This window comes from Ranitomeya variabilis, chromosome 6 (assembly GCF_051348905.1).
Source record: "Ranitomeya variabilis isolate aRanVar5 chromosome 6, aRanVar5.hap1, whole genome shotgun sequence".
Taxonomy (NCBI): Eukaryota; Metazoa; Chordata; class Amphibia; order Anura; family Dendrobatidae; genus Ranitomeya; species Ranitomeya variabilis.
This window is the reverse complement of record NC_135237.1, coordinates 156,037,644-156,061,331: the sequence shown is the minus strand read 5'-3', so window position 1 is coordinate 156,061,331 and position 23,688 is coordinate 156,037,644. Positions and strand designations below refer to the sequence as shown.

Here is a 23,688-nt window from a genome sequence, read left to right as displayed (position 1 = left end):
TGCAAACAGGAACAAAGACCTTCATTTTTTTGAAGACATGTTCTGTGGTCTGATTAAAATAAAATTTAACTTTTTGGGCATAGTGATCATCGTTGCGTTTGGAGGAAAAAGGGAGAAGCTTGGAAACCTAAGAACACCATCCCAACTGTGAAACATAGGGGTGTTAGCATCATATTGTGGGGTTGTTTTGCTGTAAGAGGGACTGGGGCACTTCACAAAGTAGATGGCATCATGAGAAGATTATGTGGCAATACTAAAGCAACATCTTAAGACATCAGCCAGGAAGTTAAAGCTTGAGCGGAAATGGGTCTTCCAAATGGACAATGACCCGAAGCATACTGTCAAAATGGTAACAACATGGCTTAAGTATTAATTAAAGTCAATGTCTTGGAGTGGCCATCACAAAGCCCTGATCTCAAACCTATTGAAAATTTATGGGCAAAGCAGAAAAGGCAGGTGCGAGCAAGGCAACATAGAAACCTGGATCAGTTACACCAGTTTTGTCAGGAGAAATAGGCCCACATTCCGACCAATTATTGGGAAAAGCTTGTGGAAGGATATCCCAAACATTTGATCCAAGTCATTCAGTTTAAGGGCAGAGGTACCAAATACTAATGAAATGTATGTAAACTTTTGACTTTGCAGTACGTAATAAAATGCCTTAAAACATTCTCTCTCTCTCATTACTCTGGCATTCGGAAAATATTACTAATTATGGTAGTACTAATTTACCTAAAACGGGAAAGGTTCATTCTGATTTAATGTCTGCTATTGAGAAAAACATGCATATGTGTATTTTTATACAGTGTATGTAAACTTTTGGTTTCAACTGTATATAATTTAAAAATATGTACTAGCGATGTTTGAATCAAAAATTCATCAATGGAGAAAAAATGTGATCTGCTGAGATGGCTCAGTGTCACTGGTAACTACAGCTGGATTAAGGAAACTAGTATTGTTTTGTAGAGAATAATTTCACTTTCCACCAATGGTTGTGTTGATATTTGCCGGAAACTTATAAATGTAAAAACACTGTTTTTCATCAGTTGTACATATTAATAACCATCTGTAGAGAGAGGCATAATTGCCTACAACTTGTTAGCACAATCCAGAGTACTGGTTTCCATAATCCAGCTGTGGATACCAGTAAGAAAGAGGAATAGCACCGTCTCAGCAGATTATGTTTCTCTCCTTTGATGTACTCTACCGCTCTATGTAGGATCTGCCGGCAGCATTTAGCTCTGTTAAATATAAATTACACACAGAACTTAAAGAAGCTCTCACAAAAAAGTTTTTATCCTCTTCATATATTACAATCATCATATTATACAGCACTGTGTGCCTACAACTGCTTATTTTGCCTTTCTACCCAATAAAGTCTTATTTTTTCTCTGCTTTAAGTAGAAACAAGAAGTCTCTTGTCCCTGTATTTATCATTGTCCTCTTCAGCTGCTGACCCAGCTGATCCCCCTGTCAGGAACATTTTCAATGATGACTTATGCAGGGCAGAGAGATGTTATGTTTCTACAGAAAGCTTAGAAGGATTCAGCTACTCAGATATTAATCAGGTGATGCCGTAGACCTAATAGAAAAGAGAAGAATTAACTGGGCAGAAAAGAAAAATGAATAATTGTAAGTACACAGTGCTATATAATATGATGAATAAAATATGTTAACAGGAAAAATCTTTGATGGGAGGGATTCTTTAACCCCTTAAGCCCCAAGGGTGGTTTGCACGGTAATGACGGGGCCAATTTTTACAATTCCGACCACTGTCCCTTTATGTTATAACTCTGGAACGCTTCAACGGATCCTGAAGATTCTGACAAGTTTTCTCGCAACATATTGTACTTCATGATAGTGGTAAAATTTCTTTGATAAGACTAGCGTTTATTTGTGAAAAAAACGGAAATTTGACGCAAATTTTGAAAATTTCGCAGTTTTCCAACTTTGAATTTTTATGCCCTTAAAACACAGAGATATGTCACACAAAAAACTTAATAAGTAACATTTCCCACATGTCTACTTTACATCAGCACAATTTTGGAACCAAATGTTTTTTTTGTTAGGGAGTTAAGGGTTAAAAGTTGGCCAGCAATTTCTCATTTTTCCAACACCATTTTTTTTTTAGGGACCGCATCTCATTTGAAGTCATTTTGAGGGGTCTATATGATAGAAAATAACCAAGTGTGACACCATTCTAAAAACTGCACCCCTCAAGGTGCTCAAAACCACATTCAAGAAGTTTATTAACCCTTCAGGTGTTTCACAGGAATTTTTGGAAAGTTTGAAAAAAAGTTAAATGTTCATTTTTATTTACACAAAATTTATTCAGCTCCAATTTGTTTTATTTTACCAAGTGTAACAGGAGAAAATGTACCCCAAAAGTTGTTGAACAACTTGTCCTGAGTTCGCTGATACCCCATATGTGGGGGTAAACCACTGTTTGGGCGCATGGCAGAGCTCAGAAGGGAAGGAGCGATATTTGACTTTTCAATGCAAAATTGACTGGAATTGAGATAGGAAGCCATGTTGCGTTTGAAGAGCCCTTGAAGTGCCTAAACATTGAAACCCCCCACAAGTGACACCATTTTGGAAAGTAGACCCCCTAAGAAACTAATTTAGATGTGTGGTGAGCACTTTGACCCGCCAAGAGCTTCACAGAAGTTTATAATGCAGAGCCGTAAAAATAAAAAATCATTTTTTCACAAAAATGATTTTTTTGCCCCAATTTTTTATTTTCCCAAGGGTAAGAGAAGAAATTGGACCCCAAAATGTGTTTTGAGAACTTTGAACCCCCAATTATTTCACTACAGTTTATAACGCAGAGCCGTGAAAATAAAAAATCATTTTTTTTCCCACAGAAATGGTTTTTTACCCCCTAAATTTTTATTTTCCCAAGGGTAACAAGAGAAATTGGACCCCAAAAGTTGTTGTCCAATTTGTCCTGAGTACGCTGATACACCATATGTTGGGGTAAACCCCTGTTTGGGCGCACGGGAGAGGTCGGAAGGGAAGAAGCACTGTTTTACTTTTTCAACGCAGAATTGGCTGGAATTGAGATCGGACGCCATGTTGCGTTTGGAGAGCCCCTGATGTGCCTAAACAGTGGAAACCCCCAATTCTAACTGAAACCCTAACCCTAGCCCCAACCCTAACCCTAGCTCTACCTCTAACCCTACCTTTAGCCCTAACCCTAATGGGAAAATGGAAATAAATACATTTTTTTTTATTTTATTATTTTTCCCTAACTAAGGGGGTGATGAAGGGGGGTTTGATTTACTATTTATAGCGTTGTTTTTATTTGATTTTTATGATTGACAGCCGTCACAGACTAAAAGACGCTTTTTATTGCAAAAAATAGTTTTTGCATCTCCACATTATGAGAGCTATAATTTTTCCATATTTTGGTCCACAGAGTCATGTGAGGTCTTGTTTTTGCGGGACGAGTTGACGTTTTTATTGGCAACATTTTCAGGCACGTGACATTTTTTGATCGCTTTTTATTCCGATTTTTGTGAGGCAGAATGACCAAAAAGCAGCTATTCATGAATTTCTTTTTTGGGGGGGGGCGTTTATACCGTTTCACGTTTGGTAATATTGATGACGCAGTTTCATTCTTCGGGTCAGTACGATTACAGCGATACCTCATTTATATAATTTTTTATGTTTTGGCGCTTTTTTACGATAAAAACTTTTATAGAAAAAATAATTATTTTTGCATTGCTTTATTCTGAGGACTATAACTTTTTTATTTTTTCGCTGAGGATGCTGTTTGGCGGCTCGTTTTTTGCGGGACAAGATGACGTTTTTAGCGGTACCATGTTTATTTATAACTGTCTTTTTAATTGCGTGTTATTCCCCTTTTTGTTCGGCAGTATGATAATAAAGCGTTGTTTTTTGCCTCGTTTTTTTTCTTACCGCGTTCACTGAAGGGTTAACTAGCGGGAAAGTTTTATAGGTGGAATCATTACGAACGCGGCGATACTAAATATGTGTACTTTTATTTTTTATTATTTAGATAAAGAAATGTATTTATGAGAACAATATTTTTTTTCTTTATTTAGGGTTTTTTTTTTTCACACATGTGAATATTTTTTTTTTTACTTTATAACATTGCCCCGGGGGGGGGGGGGGGGGGGGGGAGCATCATATTGTAGGGTCAGATTGCTGATCTGACACTTTGCAGAGCACTGTGTCAGATCAGCCATCTGACATGCAGGGCTTCAGGCTTGCCAGTGTTTGCTCTGAGCAGGCGCTGGTAAGCCACCTCCCTGCAGGACCCGGATGTAGCCCCGCGGCCATTATGGATCCGGTGCCTGCAGGGAGGAGACGCTCGGTACAAGTTGAGCACATCGCCTTGTACCGAGGGTCTCAGGGAAGCACGTAGGGAGCCCCCTCCCTACACGATACTTCTCTGTACCGCCGGAACGCTGCGATCATGTTTGATTGCAGTGTTCCGGGGGTTAATGTGCCCCCGTGAGCGCGGCCGATCGCATATGACGTACTATCCCGTCACTGGGAATTAAGTCCCAGGTCACCTCGATGGGATAGTACGTCATATGGGATTAAGGGGTTAAAGAAGTTGGCCACTATGCTTTTATTGATGGCCTATCTTTTGGTACTCCATCAATATTTGATCTGCAGGAAGGAGGCGAGGGTGTCACACCCCCACCAAACAGATGTTACTGTTGTTAGACAAAAGTTCTCAGATGCTGCTACAACATGGCAGTTCTATCAAAACTATAGTGTCCGCTGCTGAGTATTACAGAACTACCCCATATTTATTTGAATATGAGGTGGGTCTGCAATATTAGGCCGCTATAGAAATAATGGACCATTGATAAAAAAGGATGTTTCAAACTCCTTCAACATATTTATCTTCCAAGAATATGCATAGAAGCCATATGATTTTAGGCATATTGGTAGCATAGTAACATAGTTAGCAAGGCCGAAAAAAGACATGTGTCCACCCAGTTCAGCCTATATTCCGACAGAATAAATCCCCAGATCTACGTCCTTCTAAAGAACCTAATAACTGTAAGATACAATACTGTTACGCAGCAGGAAGACATCAAGGCCTCTCGACTGAGCTCACCATCACACCTCCTCAGGCAACTAATTCCAGATTCCAGAATCCTCTTCTATGTTGGTGGAAAAACCTTCTCTTCTCCAGACTCAGGTTCTCTTCTCACCTTCCTTGGTATAAACAGATCCTGGGAGAGATGTTTGTATTATCCCCTTATATACTTACACATGGTTATTAGGTCGCCCCTCAGTCGTCATTTTTCAAGACTAAATAATCCAAATTTTACTAATCTCTCTGGGTATTGTAGTTCCCCCTTCCAATTTATTAATTGTGTTGCCCTCACTCTAGTTCCATTATATCCTTTCTGAGCACAGGTGCCCAAAACTGTACACAGCACTCCATGTGCGGTCTAACCAGAGATATGTACAGAGGCAGTATAATGCTCTCATCATGTGTATCCAGGCCTCTTTTAAGGCATTGGCAGCTCCAGGTAAGTTTATCATTAACTAGGATCCCCATGTCCTTCTCCTTGTCAGATTTACCCAGTGGTTTCCCGTTCAGTGTGTAATGGTGATATTGATTCCTTCTTCCCATGTGTATAACCTTACATTTATCATTGTTAAACCGCATCTGCCACCTTTCGGCCCAAGTTTCCAACTTATCCAGATCCATCTGTAGCAGAATACTATCTTCTCTTGTATTGACTGCTTTACATATTTTCTGTCATCTGCAAATATCGATATTTTACTGTGTAAACCCTTCTACCAGTTTGTTATTAAATATGTTGAAGAGAACAGGTCCCAACACCGACCCCTGCGGTACCCCACTGGTCACAGCGACCCAGTTAGAGAATATACCATTTATGACCACCCTCTGCTTTCTATCACTTACCCATTTACACACATTTTCCCCCAGACCCAGTATTCAAATTTTGTGTACCAACCTCTTGTGTGGCACGGTATCAAATGCTTTGGAAAAATCAAGATATACCATGTCCAATGACTCACCTTGGTCCAATCTGTAGCTCACCACGTCATAAAAACTGATTATATTGGTTTGACAGGAGTGATTCCTCATAAACCCATGCTGATATGGAGTTAAACATTTATTCTGATTGAGATAATCCAGAATAACATCCCTCAGAAACCCTTCAAATATTTTACCAACAATAAAAGATAGATTTACTGGCCTATAATTTCCAGGTTCACTTTTAGAGCCCTTTTTGAATATTGGTACCACATTTGCTTTGCGCCAGCCCTGTGGAACAGACCCCGTCGCTATAGAGTCCCTAAATATAAGAAATAATGGTTTGTCTACTACATTACTTAGTTCTCATGGGTATATACCATCCGGACCCTGAGATTTATCTATTTTAATCTTATATAGCCGGTATCCCACCTCTTCTTAGGTTAGATTGGTGACCCTTAATATAGGGTTTTTTTTGCCTCTCAGCATTTCATAGTTACATAGTTACATAGTTATTGAGGTTGAAGGAAGACTTTAAGTCCATCTAGTTCAACCCATAGCCTAACCTAACATGCCCTAACATGTTGATCCAGAGGAAGGCAAAAAAAACCCATGTGGCAAAGAGTAACTCCACCATGGGGAAAAAAATTCCTTCCCGACTCCACATACGGCAATCAGACTAGTTCCCTGGATCAACGCCTTATCAAGGAATCTAGTGTATATACCCTGTAATATTATACTTTTCCAGAAAGGTATCCAGTCCCCTCTTAAATTTAATTAATGAATCACTCATTACAACATCATACGGCAGAGAGTTCCATAGTCTCACTGCTCTTACAGTAAAGAATCCGCGTCTGTTATTATGCTTAAACCTTCTTTCCTCCAGACGTAGAGGATGCCCCCTTGTCCCTGTCACCGGTCTATGATTAAAAAGATCATCAGAAAGGTCTTTGTACTGTCCCCTCATGTATTTATACATTAAAATAAGATCACCCCTTAGTCTTCGTTTTTCCAAACTAAATAGCCCCAAGTGTAATAACCTATCTTGGTATTGCAGACCCCCCAGTCCTCTAATAACCTTGGTCGCTCTTCTCTGCACCCGCTCTAGTTCAGCTATGTCTTTCTTATACACCGGAGACCAGAACTGTGCACAGTATTCTAAGTGTGGTCGAACTAGTGACTTGTATAGAGGTAAAATTATGTTCTCCTCATGAGCATCTATGCCTCTTTTAATACATCCCATTATTTTATTTGCCTTTGTAGCAGCTGCCTGACACTGGTCATCTAGCATTTCATTTTACTCCGTGAATACCGTGGAGAAGAAGGTGTTTAATATACTAGCTTTTTCTTCATCATCTACAACCATTCTTTCCTCACAATTTCTTAAGGGGCCTACATTTTCATTTTTGATTCTTTTACTATTGATATAGTTGAAGAACTGTTTTACTCTCCTTAGCAATGTGCTTCTCTGTTTCCTTTTTGGCAGCTTTAATTAGTTTTTTAGATAAAGTATTTTTCTCCCTATAGTTTTTTAGAGCTTCAACGGTGCCATCCTGCTTTAGTAGTTTAAATGCTTTCTTTTTACTGGTAATTGCCCCTCATTTCTTTGTTTAGCCACATTGGGTTTTACCTATTTCTTGTCCTTTTATTGCCACAAGGTATAAACCGCTTACAGTGCATATTTAGGATGTTCTTGAACATTTCCCATTTATTATCTGCATTCTTATTTCTGAGGACATTGTCCCAGTCAACCAAATTAAGGGCATCTCTGAGCTGGTCAAACTTTGCCTTCCGAAAGTTCAGTGTTTTTGTGACTCCTTGACAAGTCCCCCTAGTGAAAGAAAAGTGAAACTGTACAATATTGTGGTCGCTATTTCCTAGATGCCTGTTGACCTGCAGATTTGTTATTCTGTCAGGTCTATTAGACACTACTAGGTCTAAAAGTGCTGCTCCTCTGGTTGGGTTCTGCACCAATTGTGAAAGATATTTTTTCTTGGTTATTAGCAGAAACCTGTTGCCTTTATGGGTTTTGCAGGTCTCTGTTTCCCAGTTAATATCTGGGTAGTTCAAGTCCCCCATAACAAGGACCTCATTATGGGTTGCAGCTTCATCTATGCGCCTTAGGGTACTGTCACACAGTGCAATTTTGATCGCTTCGACGGTACGATTCGTGACGTTCTAGCGATATCGTTACGATATCGCAGTGTCTGACACGCAGCAGCGATCAGGGACCCTGCTGAGAATCGTACGTCGTAGCAGATCGTTTGGAACTTTCTTTCGTCGCTTGATCACCCGCTGACATCACTGGATCGTTGTGTGTGACACCGATCCAGCGATGTGTTCGCTTGTAACCAGGGTAAACATCGGGTAACTAAGTGCAGGGCCGCACTTAGTAACCCGATGTTTACCCTGGTTACCAGCGTAAACGTAAAAAAAAACAAAACGTACATACTCACATTCCGGTGTCTGTCCTCCGGCGTCTCAGCTTCTCTGCACTGTGAGCGCCTGCCGGCCAGAAAGCGAGCACAGCGGTGACGCGGTGACGTCACCGCTCTGCTTTCCGGCTATGGTGCTTACACAGTGGAGAGAAGCAGAACGCCGGGGGACAGACACCGGAATGTAAGTATGTACTGTTTGTTTTTTTTACGTTTACGCTGGTAACCAGGGTAAACATCGGGTTACTAAGCACGGCCCTGCGCTTAGTAACCCGATGTTTACCCTGGTTACCCGGGGACTTCGGCATCGCTCCAGCGCCGTGATTGCAACGTGTGACCGCAGCCTACGACGCTGGAGCGATAATCATACGACGGATCGTGCCGTCGTAGCAATCAAAATTGCACTGTGTGACAGTACCCTTAGTAGACTTTCCATTGAGGGCTTATTTGGTTTAGGAACTGTACGTCTGACTGCCCGCAACATTTCTTAGGGAAATGCTGGATAGCTGAGCTGCATGGTCATAAATGCTGGAAAAAAAAAACACGTTTAAATTTGAGGACATTTTTGATAACCGTCAAAAAAGATGTTGGGCGCCAGAAGTTTCATGTTAAGGTAGTTATCAAACACCATCATTGAAAAGGAATACTTTTTAGCCACATTTATGAAACACTACGGTTGCTTCCTCTTCTAGAGGAGATGACACATAGCCACTGCAGCCAGTTAGTAGCCAAGGCGCTGACATGTTAGTCACTGCTGGTGAAGGTATCGAGAAGACTGTAAGGGGACCGAGGCAGCGGTATATAGGAGCTGTTGAGGATCATCAAGTGATTATTTTTTTTATTTTCAGATAATGCAGAGCCAGGAATACTAACTGCAGAAGGTCAGACAACCACTTAAATTTATTTTTAAGTGAAGGGGAAGAGATTATATCTAATTGTGCTGGGAATATTTTTGAGAGATGTAATTTAAATAATACAGAAAGGCTATTTGTGATCTTGCTTGTTTTATCTTGAGAGGAAGTCATCTGATTATGACTAACAGGTTCGATTTTAGCAATTTCTAAGGGAAGATTTTTTTTTAATCAAAACTATGAGTAAAGTTAATTGACTAATATTTTAGATGCACTGAAAAAATAGAAAATGGTTGCAAATTTCATTAAGGAGTTAAACACATTTTATGGATTTGCAATATGTTCCTAAACTGTCTTGTGACAGTATATAACATTTAGTGCTTATTAATCTAGGCTGAGCGCTCTTTCTTACAGTTAATGAATAATAGGTTTTCTCAGAGGCTTGTGGACAGTGACAAATTCAGTGGTTAGCAATGTCCTTCTGGAAAAGATGCACAGCTTAAAATATGAAACACAAGATGATTTATTTTTCTTTGTATGATAAATAATTATTTATAAACTTTTGGGACAACGGAAAAACTTGAGCAATGTAACCTTCACACTTGACTTCTCCACTAGGTCTAAGCACTTACACCCATCATCCTATGGTGGGAACGGTATTGTCTTCTGTTTAGCACAAATCAAGATCACGCAGATAGGTATAGACAGAGTCAAAACAATCCCAACAGTGGCCTACACGTAACACAGCTTCAATTCACCACTTGGTTGTCACTTTTAAGCTGAAATAATTTAAGTAAATGCAAAACATATCTGCACCAACCAGAATCACTGCATGTGTTGCATGCTCCACTTTGCTATAAATGACAGTCAGACAGGGTCACTTTTAATCATATTTAAGTAACAAAACTTTTTAACCCCTTTCTAACCTCGGACGGGATAGTATGTCCGAGGTCAGATCCCCTGCTTTGATGTGGGCTCCGGCGGTGAGCCCGCATCAAAGCTGGGACATGTCAGCTGTTTTGTACAGCTGACATGAGCCCGCAATAGCAGCGGGTGGAATTGCGATCCACCCTCCGCTATTAACTAATTAAATGCCACTGTCAAACGCTGACAGCGGCATTGAACTAGCGCTTCCAGCCACTGGGCCAGAAATGAGCGCATCGCTGACCCCGTCACGTGATCGGGGGTCAGCGATGCATTGGCATGACAACCAGAGGTCTATTGAAGTCCTCTATGGTTGTTGATGCCGGATTGCTGTGATCAGCCCTCATAGCAATGCAGCATATCTACTACATAGGAGCGATCTGAGCATCGCTGCTATGTAGCAGAGCTGATCGCGTTGTGCCAGCTTCTAGCCTCCCATGGAGGCTATTGAAGCATGGCAAAAGTAAAAAAAAAAAGTTTAAAAAATATGAAAAAAATAACAAAAATATAAACGTTTAAATCACCCTCTTTTGCCCCATTCAAAATAAAACAATAAAAAAAAAATCAAACCTACACATATTTGGTATCGCCAAGTTCAGAATTGCTCGGTCTATCAATAAAAAGAATTAACCTGATTGCTAAACGGTGCGGCGAGAAAAAAATGAAAAACGCTAGAGGTTGCCACGACATTGCATTAAAATGCAATAACGGGCGATCAAAAGAACGTATCTGCACCAAAATTGTATAATTAAAAACGTCAGCTTGGCATGCAAAAAATAAGTCATCGCCGACCCCAGATCACGAAAAATGGAGACACCACGGGAATCAGAAAAAAAATTTTTAAGCAAAGTTTAGATTTTTTTTTAACACTTAGGTAAAAAATAACCTAGACATGTTTGGTGTCGATGAACTTGTAATGAGCTGGAGAATCAAAATGGCAGGTCAGTTTTAGCATTTAGTGAACCTAGCAAAAAATCCAAACTAAAAACAAGTGTGGGATTGCACTTTTTTTGCAATTTTACCGCACTTGGAATTGGTTTCGTGTTTTCTAGTACACGACATGCTAAAACCAATGATGTCGTTCAAAAGTACAACTTGTCCCGCAAAAGATAAGCCCTCACATGGCCAAATTGATGGAAAAATAAAAAAGTTATGGCTCTGAGAAGAAAGGGAATGAAAAACGAAAACGCAAAACCGAAAAAAGCTGGGGTCATGAAGGGGTTAATAAGTATAGAAAAAAAATGTGAAAAAAATTGTTAGCCTCAAAACTAAGGCTATGTCCAGAGTCTAAAACATAACTTAATCATTAGATCATTAAAATAATAGCAGCTGCAATTTAACTAAAAATAAATTAAAAAAAGCCTATCACATAGACAGGAATCAATATCCACTGGGTAGATTTTGTCAAAACAAGCACAATAAATATCTACAGTAAATGGATGGATTATGAAGCACTTTCCAAAGTAGAAATGATTGCAATATACTCTACATATACTGTACGTACAGATCAATTACAACTCTCCTGATGAATCCGAACGGAGGAAACGTGTTGGAGAGCACATAGGGGCATCTATTTTGAAGGGATAGCTCTGGACCACCATCATTAGGGTGGGAGTTCTGAGTTGACCAGGACCTGGATAGTCTGTACAGAGCTTTACAGGGTTAATACCAGACTGCTGCACACTGGGAACAGAAAACATTGGGCCATGGACTGGCATGTGCAGACTCTTTTGGAAGTAGAGATTGGGGAGATCATTTTAATTAAACCTCCCTCTATTGTTTGATATTTATATGGTTGTATGGACCTCTGTTTTGTAGGATATACACATTTCTGATTTATCCTTTTAGGTGGGTCTTTTGGTTTATGGACCACCCATTATAACTGACCACTGGCAAAAGTATCCGAGATACATCCATATCGCTGAAGAGAGATTATATATACATACATACACACACATCTCATATATATATATATATATATATATATATATATATATATATATATATATATATATATATATATATATATATATATATATATATATATATATATATATATATATATATATATATATATATACACACATACACACATATATATTTTACTTTTATGTAGTGATCAGGCATTATTCCCAACAGGATGTGGGATTTAATTTTTCCTTCTTGGGTTAATATAGAAAACAGAATTAAGTCCAGAGTGTCCATCACAGGTGAACCGGACAAAAACACTGTTCAAAACATAGAACCATTTCCAAAAGTCATTTTCTTTTTTGCACCCTGTGTGTACTGCTAAGTAGACAATACATCATACACTGCACGTTAAGATGCAGGTATTGAAGTTGTCTCAAATCTTGGAGCAATCACTAGTTAATATCAATTGAAGTTTGACTGTCATGACATAACAACATCAAAGTGGATGCTTGAGACAGTAACCATGAAATCTTATGGCACTTTTCAAGCACAAAGACAGTAGGGTTCATAGAAATTGAATCTCTGCCAGTAGGAAATGGTGTACCCTAGCAATATGAAGCTAGTTGATCACTAAATAACTCCTTTATAGAGGTCGTCTCATCATAAATGGGTAACGGTGAAAACACAAGTGAATTAGCAATTTCTCGTTCGTCTCACTGGGGGACACAGAAACCATGGAATAGTCTGCTGCCACCTGGAGGCTGACACTATAAATACATCTAATAGAAAGTTGGCTCCTCCCCTGCAAACTATACCTCGCCTGCTAGCCTTTAGAAACTAGGTTTCACAAAGTCCACACCTTTCCTTCTGCAGGCACAAGTCTTGGCAGGAAGCTACTGCAGGCAACAGTTACCCAGCTGGCAGCTGGAGCAGGAATGGAAAACTTCTATGATGACAGTACAATATTTTGTTTTTCATTCCCACCCCGGGAACAGCTTTGGGAAGCCCCATGGTTTGCATGTCCCTCAATTAGACAAACAAGAAAAGTAGATTTTAATACTCAATATAAATAAAATCGGTTTCTTGTAGTCAGGCGAGGGTGTGACAATGCCTCTGGTCTGAACGGTCAGTCATTCAGCAGTGCACTGGCCTGGGACACAATGGAGAGGTGCATTCTTGAAAATCAATCATGATAACAACCCTTTAAAAAACAGGATTCAGCTTGAAATTATTTTTATCCTAATTGCAATGAACAAAAAAAAATTACATTTTTGTGTTAATATTTCCATTATGGTGCAATGCCAAATATACCATAATGTCTGCTTAGGAAGCAGTATTTGACGCATAGACTATATTTGTACAAAATCAATTAACAGAGTACTTCTTGTTTAGCCTAATTTGTTTTCTGCTAGGTCTCATTAAAGAATATTAATCACATTCTGTTGCACTATGCTCAGCAGCTGCGAGTTCACAGGTAGGGGCACATGTAACTAAATACTGCGCACACCGGAGTCAGATTTTTAAGTAAATGATCTATATGAACAGTAAATGAAGTACCTTTGCTCCACAGTTGGTCTAAGAGATGTTTGTCCAGTGGTTGATTGAGAATAATAAGTCCACATTTCAAGTGTTCTGGAAGAAATTACACAGGGTGGCTGAAGTACAAATAGCACATTAAATGTGATTGCATATAAGAACACACAGATCTACAACATCTATGGAAATATTTCTTGTAAAGCATCATCTTATAGCTTGCAATTACAGTAAAGCAAATCCTATTAGAGTAGCACTTTCCATTTTCAGGTTCAGCAAAGAATATAGAATTTGGCGTATCGTAAACAATAAAAGGGAACTTGTCATGTCAAAAAAATACCTGCAGATATGGGGTAAATCTGCAAGTTAATAGCATTCTAAAGCCGTGTTGCCGCTGTATTGGACGACAGACTGCCGAGATGAAATGAAGTTTATCCCTCCCTGCAGCCTCGGGCTTTCAGTCATAGAGGGCAGCTTCAATTGCTGCTCAGTATACAGTGAGCAGCTGCTGTGACCACACACTGGCCTTGACTGACAGCACTGATATACTGAAGAGACGGCTGTCAGTCAGTGCCAGGGCAAGGTTTGAGCTGCTGCTCACTGTATACTGAGCGGTGACAGAAGCAGTACCGATCTCTACGACTGAAAGCTTGAGGCAGCCAGGAGAAATAAAGTTCATTTTCTCTCTACAGAAGGGCTTGCAGTGCAGCCGCATAGCTTTAGAATGATGTTTATCTGCAGATTAGCCCAATATCTTCAGGTTAATAGAGTTTTTTGACATGACACGTTCCCTTTAAATCAGATGCTTATTATGGTATTGGTACTGATTTTAAATTAAAGTAACAGTTTTTAGTCCCCCTCCTTCTAAGGCTGTGTGCACATGTCGCTTTTTTTTTGCGTTTTTTTTGCTATAAAAACATCCTAGTTAATAGAATGCAATCCGCATTTTTTGTGCACATGCTGCGTTGTTTTCCTGAGCAGAAACGCTTTCCAGAAAAAAACGCAGCATGTTCATAAAATTTGCGGAATCGCTGGGATTCCGCACACCTAGGAATGCATTGATCTGCTTACTTCCCGCATGCAACTCCTGCCGTAGGTATATCACATGTGGAATTGGCATGCATATTCCTAGTGTTTTGCAAGCATAATTAGCTTGCAGAATGCTAGCGTTTTCCAAGCGATCTGTAGCATCGCTTGGAAAACTGATTGACAGGTTGGTCACACTTGTCAAACATAGTGCTTGACAAGAGTGGCCAACTTTTTACGATTGATGGTGCCTATGCAGCATCAATAGTAAAAAGATATAATGTTAAAAATAATAAAAAAATGGTTATACTCACCCTCTGATGGCTCCCAATCTCCTCAGCGATGCACGCGGCGGCTTCCGTTCCTATAGATGCTTTGTGTGAAGGACCTGCGATGACATCACGGTCACATGACCGCGAAGTCATCACAGGTCCTTCACACAAAGCATCCATGGGAACGGAAGAAACCGCTTGAACCGCTGAGAGGCGGGAAGACTCCGGGCCATCAGAAGGTGAGTATATCACTATTTTTTATTTGAATTCTTTTTTTTTACCAATTATATGGTGCCTAGTCCGTGGAGGAAAGTCTCCTCTCCTCCACCCTGGGTACCAACCGCACATGATCTGCTTACTTTTCGCATGGTGGGCATAGCCCCATGCGGGAAGTAAGTAGATCAATGCATTCCTAGGTGTGCGGAATCCCCGCGATTCCGCAAATTTAATGAACATGCTGCGTTTTTTTCTGGAAAGTGTTTCTGCTCAGGAAAACAACGCAGCATGTGCACAAAAATGCAGATTGCATTCTCTTAAGTAGGATGCTTAATGTGAGAGTTTTTTTCGCGGTTTTATAGCGTTTTTATAGTGAAAAACCGCGGAAAAAAAAAACGACGTGTGCACACAGCTTTACAGGATCAAAAGTCTAAAGAAAGCACTGCATTATTTTGCACTACCAAATAGGAAAAAAGGGGTTTGTGTTCAACCTGAGAAAACCCATCTTTCCTCTTGAATTCTTCATCAGTAAATACTTTGAGAACAAAGCTATACATAAGAGTAGTGATTCCAGAAGGATTTAATGGTGGAGACAACCCAGTTAATGGGGCACTCTGGTGATTTTTTTTTAAATGTCTCCTGTAAGCAACAAATCAGGCAAGTGTGTGTATGTAATGAGTGCAGTAATAAACTAACTACCATCTTCTGCTGTCTTCAGCAGCGTTCCGGTGTCATGTGCCTACATTGGTAAACTGGCAGATCTCATTGTGCCCGTTCTGTGGAGAGGTGGTTACTTTCTCAATACCAGTGTATGAGAATCGGAACTCACCTATTCTGCATAATGAGTGCAGGAATAGTGAAGAAAATCTCCAACATCAAAAACTAAAACATCAAAAGCCCATTGTGGGAATGTAGCCTTAGGGTCCTTTCACATTGCATTCTTTCCCACAGGGCCATTGACTATACTGGTGCAGACAGAGTCACAGTGTGCTCTTTCATGCATCATTTTTGGCCATATATGCCTATTAGAGGCGAACAGCAAGACAGTCTACTGGGCCTTGCTGTCCACCTCAATGAGATGTATATGGCAAAAAATAATGCACGACAGGGCACACTGTAAATCCATCTGCACCATTATAGTCAATACCCGATGGAGCATATGCCCAAAACCCATTTTAAAGGGGGGTTCAGATATGTCCCGACAGGGAAAGAATGCCGTGTGAAAGGGCTCTTAATGACTTGATGATTTTTCATTTTTTTACACTTCCATTTTTCCATCACCTTCCTCAGAGAGCTAACTCTTACTTTTCCGCCAATATGGTGTATGAAGGCTTGTTTTTTGTGAGACAAGTTGTAGTTTTAATTTATACCAGAAATTCTACTATGTAAGGCAGGGAAACACAGGAAATTAAAATTTCAAGTGCAAGAGGTTGGAAAAAAAAAATGCAATTCCAATGCTGTTCTGGGTTTTGTTTTAACAGGATTCACTGTATGGTAAAAATGACTCAGGAAAATGATTCTCAGTGTGATTACTGTGATACAAAGCAGATACATTTCTTTTATATTTTTATGGTTAACCCCTTTACCCCCTCCCAATGTGGTTTGCATGTTAATGACCGGGCCAATTTTTACAATTCCAACAAGTGTCACTTTATGAGGTAATAAGTTTGGAAAGCTTCAAAGGATCCCACTGATTCTGAGAATGTGTTTTTTTGTGACATATTGTACTTCATGACAGTCGTAAAAATGTTTGCTATAACTTGCGTTTATTTGTTAAAAAATGGAAATTTGGACAAAATTTGAAACATTATGCAGTTTTCAAACTTTGAATTTTCATGCTCTTAAATCACAGAGCTGTGTCACTCAAAATAGTTAATAAATAACACTTCCCACATGTCTACTTTATATCAGTACAATTTTTTAAAAACTTTTTTTTTTGTTAGGACGCGTTATATGGGTTAAAACTTGACGAGCGATTTCTCTTTTTTCCAACACAATTTACAAAATCTTTTTTTAGGGAACACTTCACATTTGAAGTGACTGAGGAGTCTATATGATAAAAAAAAATTCCCAAAAGTGACACCATTCTAAAAACTGCACCCCTTAAGGTAAAATTTACTTTAGACCCAATTTTTTTTTATTTTCACAAGAGTAACAGGAAAAAAAATGGACCCCAAAATTTGTTGTGCAATTTCTCCAGAGCATGCCAATACCTCAAATGTGGGGGAAAACCACTGCTTAGGCGCATGGCAGAGCTAGGGAGAGGAGGGCCTTTTAACTTTTTGAATGTAAAATTTGCTGGAACAAATGGCAGACACCATGTCACGTTTGGAGAGCCCTTGATGTGCCTAAACAGTGAAAATCCCCCCCCCCCCCAAGTGACACCATTTTGGAAACTAGACACCTCAGGGAACTGATTTAGATGTGTGTTGAACACATTGAACCCTCAAATGTTTCACAGAAGTTTGTAACATTGAGCAGAGAAAATAATAAATTGCACCATACAATTTGTTGTGCAATTTCTCCTGAGTGCGCCGATACTCCATATGAGGGAGAATACTACTGTTTGGGTGCATTTTGTTTATACACAAACACCACACCAATTGCAGGTGAAAAAGAGGCATAGGCAGATGTATATAAAATGTATATATACTTTAGTAGACATTAATATAAAACAAGACTAGGAGACTCATAAAATACTGATGGCAGACAGAACAGAAAAATAAATAAGTATATAAATACAGCTGCAAACACTGCACCACACTGATACTAATCACAATACATATTGAAAACCTGCATTATGACTCATGTAGGAGTCTATAAAAACAGGACATACTGCTAGACAGAAATTTTCCACCATGTTATAGTGTGCTATATTTTAGAAAAATAAACCATATGCATATATTATTGAGCGAATAGTAACATCACGTTTTATAAGGCTCACATACGCCTCAGTGGTGCCTTGCCATACACCAGGGGTCCCCAACCTGTAGCTCGAGAGCCACATGTGGCTCGCGGTCCCATGAATTGTGGCTCGCGGCTGCCTGTCAGCTTGGTGCATTAGCTCCAGTTATAGCAAACAGGTATGAAGAGCACATCTGAAAATGGTGAATTTTGTGAGCAGCCCTGCACAGAAGAGCAGATCTGGATGCACATGAACTGGTCTTAAGGGTTTTGAGATGATTTAAGTATCGTACGCTGGAGACAAGATGACACCACCTGTCAGAGGAGGTGTTTGAAGCTGGATGTGACAGTGTGTTGGGAGTGCTTTATAGGAGAATACTGAATGGGGGGTATTGTAGGAACCCCTGGATCTTTGTATACTGCTTTGGGGTGGTTGATTTTTGTGGAAAAGCTTTGGTTGCCATTATGCCTGTAATGGGGGCTTTCGTTGCCACTACTTTGAGGGGGGCGGGAGCTGAATGTGGCTCGCGACCCTCTCTCAAGGCTGGATGTGGCTCACGACCCTCTGTCAGAGCTGAATGTGGCTCTCAAGGTCAGAAACGTTGGGGACCACTGCCATACTCAGAGTGTTTAATGCAAGCAATAGATAGAACAATACTAATATTAGTCATCTATAAAGGCAGGACATAATGTCAGACAGCATATTTTCCACTATGTTATAGTGTGCTATATTTTAAAAAAGTAACCCTTATGCATATATTATTGAGCGAATAGTACCATCACGCTATAACAACCAGAATTTTACAAGGCTCACATATGCCTAAGTGGTGCTCTGTCATACATAAAATATTGGGTGCTGGTAACAGATATAACAAATGCAGCTAAAAATCTCTATTACTCACATTAGTGTGAATCCTGTTCTGGGTGACCATCAGTAACCCCGACAGCGCTGTTTCGCCATAATGGCTTCCTCAAATAGGGGCATGTATGTACGCTGCATCGTTTCATATATTTATACCCGCTCCCACAGCTGTAATCAATGTCGGCATTCCCGACTCATCACTGCACATGCTTCGATTGACGAACTTCCCTCAGAAAAAGTGACTTCCTGTTCTCCACGCTTGGAACGCAAGCGTGAAACGCTCTACGTCACCATATGTGAGCGGAGCAAGGAAGCACGGGGCCAGTCCAATCAGCGCATGCGTCAACCAGGTACCGAGATCAATCAATACAACCAGAACAATAAAAAAACAGCCGGACGAAGGGCATTTAAAAGAAGTAAGAGACATAATCATACAATTGGCAGATAGAATACCAAACCCTAAATATAAACAGTGTCTCAATAACAAAAACGTGATAAGCAGAAAAACATTACTGTAATGTATACACCAAAAAAACACCCTCATTATACCCATAAATATCATTATTGATAAATTTAACCCCAATAAGATGTACATAGACAGATGCATAGTAAAATACACTATAATAAATATTACAGTACAAACAATAAAAGTATTTAAATCGTGATACCCAGATAATCATATTAATACATGTGACAAACAATGCTATAATTTACACAGATGAATAGTGAAATACAGTATAATAAATATTACAATACACACAATAAGAATATTTAAATCATAATGCCGAGATAATTATATTAATACATGTGACTAACAGTGCTATAAATTTACACCCATAATTAGATTACACAACCTTCCCATAATTCAGTTATCCACTGCCCAATGAACATATACTCCAAGGCAGAGGGAAGGAAGGGGGGGGGGGGTTGGAAAAGGGAGGAGGGAGGGAAAAAATGGGAAAGGAGAGAGAAAAAAAGGGAAGGAACAGGGGGAATACAGAGTTAATTTCCCCATTATAATGATGAGTTGCCAAAGCGAAGAACCAATGGTCCCAATAGTTCTTAATGTTCTAATTCCTCCCAATATAAACTCCCCTTTATGTTTGGGTGCATACAGGGCTTGGAAGTGAAGGAGCATTATTTGACTTTTTGAATGTAAAATTTCCTGGAATCATTACCAGACGCAATGTCCCTTTTGGAGAGCCCATGATGTGCCTAAACAGTGAAATACCCCATAAGTGACCCCATTTTTGGAAACTAGACCCCTCAAGGAATGTATTTAGATGTGTGGTGAGCACCTTAAACCCCAGGTACTTTACAGGAGTTTATAACGTTGAGACGTGAAAATAAAAAAAAAATCTAATTTTCCCCATAAAAATGTTATTTTAGCCCCAAATTTTGCATTTTCATAAGGGTAACAGGAGAAATTGCACCATACAGTTTGTGGTGCAATTTATCATGAGTATTCTGATAACCAATATGTGTGGGAATACTACTTTTGAGGCACAGTGCAAAGCTCAGAAGGGAAGAGGCGTCATATTGGAGGGAAGATTTTGCTGAAATGCCATGTCACATTTGCAAAGCCCCCCCCTGAAGTGCCAAAACAGAAACCCCATGTGAAGACACAGCATGATATCTTAATTAACCAGATGACTATTATTTCAGTAGGCCCAGGGACATGAGCTAGAGTTCATGTGAGAATGACTGTTGACCCCAATTGTCATTGATTTAATGGCTGCCAGTTGTTGACTGGCTGCTGATTAACTATTGTATCTGTCCTTGTATTGCAACCCTAGTATAGTTCTACTTTCTTTGGGAAACAAAGGCACAATGTTTGAATGTTTGTTAATATGTTGATGACCCATTCGTGCTTTGCAATATGAAGGACAAACTATGCATGTTGTCTGAACACTCCAGCAGCGAGGGATGTCTTCCTACGAGCTTCCCCCAAGCTTGTGGTGGAATGCCTAAATTAAAAGTTGTGACCTATAAAAAGGAGGATCTGCCTGTGTTCAGAGAGAGACAGCCAGAGTTTCTGCCAAGACATCCAAGGGTCCCTACAGGACTGCTGCCAATCCATCATGTTCCATCACGAGGAACACAGATCTATCATTCTACAGGAAACAACCTAGGGGACCTTAGCCCCAATTGGAAGAATACAGATCTGCTCCACTGACCATCGCTGAACTATAGATACGTTTAGAGAAAGCCAGGATTGTGACCCACTGGTTGCCTGGCTCCATGGATATGTTTAGAAAAGCCAGGTTGTGACCCTCGGGTCAACTGGACTTGTACCTCAATGGACTGTCATCTTCCTACGCTTGTTGTTACATCCTCTCTGTATGCGTGCCACAGGTGGGGTAGTTGACCCTGGGAGCTCTGAAGTAACAGCTGCCATTATCCCGGTGAGTCAGCGTAAGGGTGAGACTGTAATGTGCACCATCTTGGGGTATTTTGCTGGGACTGTTCTATGTGTTTCTGCCTGTGTTTCTGTTCTATGTTTCTACTTGTTTGTGGTTCAATAAAGTATTGCCACACTGGTTTTACCCTCACTCTGTGTTGTCCGACTAGCATTCTGCGCACATTAAAGGTAGAGCGGGAGTTCAGTGGGACGATCCCTTGTCCATGCAGTTTTGTCTAGCCTACTGGGGCGCCTGACGACCCCTTCCCCCGTGTCTCCACACCCCCATATGTGAACTCATTTTACAAACTAGACTCCCCAATGAATTCATCTAAGGGTGCAGTGATCATATTGACACCACATGTGCCTCACAGAATTTTATACTATTGAGCGGTGAAGAAAGAATAAATTACATTTTTACCACTAAAATGTTGTTTTAGCCCCACGTTTTAATTTTTCTAAGGACTAATAGGAAATTTTTACAACAGCCTGAGGTCAATTTTTTTCTGAATGCACCAATACCCTACATGTAATCAGGAAAAAGCTTTCTGGTACAGTGCAAAGCTCAGAAGAGAAAAAGCACCAGACTATAGTGCAGATTTTACTGTTCTGGTTTGCATTTCAAATGACACACTGGAAGAGCCTATGAGTTGTCAGAACAGCAGAATCCCCCCATAAGTGACCCCATTTTACAAACTACACCTCTCAACAAATTCCACTACCAGTGCAGTGATCATATTGATACCCCGGGTGCGCCACAGAATTGTATGCCACTGGGCAGTGAAGAACAAATAACTACAGTTTTACCACCAAAATTTAGTTTTAGCCACAGATTCTACAATTTCACATAAAAAGTGGGTAAAAATGGCACCATAATTTGTCCCACAATTTCTACGGAACATGGCAATACATCAAATGTGGCTGTACAGTACTACTTAACCATACGGAAAGACTCGGGTGGAACAAAGCCCCTAATTGCTAGAAGAGCAGAATCCCCCCTCAAGTGACACCATTTTGGAAATTATACCCCTTTGGGAATTTATCTACAGGTGTAGTGATGATTTTGACTCCATGGGTGTTTTCCAGAAACAAGCAGCAATAAATATTGCAGAGTGAAAATGCAAACTGCCGTTGTAGTGACCAATATATTGCAGTCACCAATATGTTATGACCAGCTCATGCTTCTGGAGACATGCACCCTTAAGTTAGGTGGGCTCTCATCGCTTCAAAAATGCCATGTGGATTCTATATGTGGTTTAGGTACACTGTGGGATTTAGAAGGGAGGGGGCATTTGGATTTTGGAGCACAGAATTGCTGTATTTCTTTTGGAGGGTGAAGAGCCATTTCTCTTTTCCAGTGCCTTTGTGCTACCAGTAATGTGGAAACCCCCTATATTTCCATTAACAGATGACAGACCTGAGTGGGGGATTGCTTTTTTGTGGATTGAGTTTAAGCTTCTATTGGGAACATTTTAAATAACATTTGGGATCAAATTTATGCGGCGCTCTATGCTGAGCACTTACTTTGAGATATCCACCTAAATCTCTGAGTGATGTGATTCAGGTGAAATCCCCAAGGGATGCATTTACTATGATGAGGCAGCAGAATTACTCTGGACTATGTCTGGCCTCTTTTCAACGTTGTCCTTTTCAGAAGTGCACAAATCTGTGGCTGACAGCACTTTTATGCAATCCTAAAAAGACCGACATCGCAGGACCACATGTTCTATGGAGTCCACCGTTTCTCCTCATTATAGGGAATCTTCCACCAGGGGGTTCCGTCAGAAGCATGGATTTCATAGATTTAGACAGAAACCCCGATCTAAGCGCATAATAAATGTGCGCCCAGCCTTACTGCGATCTTTGGGAGGCTTGTAAGTTTATGTATCACCATATTTTGAGAGCTATAATTTTTCAATTTTTTGGCCCACAGAGTCATGTGACTGCTTGTTTTTTGAGAGACGAGTTGACATTTTTATTGGTACCATTTTCAGACACATGACTTTTTTGTTGTGTTTTATTCTGATTTTTGAGAGGAAGAATGAACAAAAACCAGCAATTTAGGAATTTTTTTGGGTGGGGGGGTTATGTTGTTCCGCGTGTGGTAAAATTGATAAGGCAGTTTTATTCTTCAGGTCAGTACGATTACAGCGATACCTCAGTTATATTTTTTTAATGTTTTGGCTCTTTTACACAATAAAAACTTTGGTAGAAAAAATTATTTTTGCTAGCTTTATTCTAAGAGCAATAACTTCTTAATTTTTCCGCTGATGGAGCTGTATGGTGGCTTGTTTTTTGCAGGACAAGATGACATTTTTAGAGGTACCATATTTATTAGCTCCTTAATGACCGGAGCTT

General features: G+C 39.9%; 1 protein-coding gene across 11 annotated transcripts in view; it reads right to left on the bottom strand.

Moving 5' to 3' along the window:
• TPK1 (thiamin pyrophosphokinase 1) overlaps positions 1 to 23,688 on the bottom strand; it is an 854,031-nt gene that overhangs the window by 590,082 nt on the left and 240,261 nt on the right. For 9 of the 11 annotated variants that reach the window (XM_077269139.1, XM_077269141.1, XM_077269138.1 and 6 more), the window contains one exon: positions 13,674 to 13,748. The exons of the other annotated variants lie outside the window; for them this stretch is intronic. In XM_077269139.1, coding sequence (XP_077125254.1) covers positions 13,674 to 13,748 — 75 coding nt within the window. The remainder of the gene's footprint in view (positions 1 to 13,673; positions 13,749 to 23,688) is intronic. 11 annotated transcript variants of the gene reach the window in all.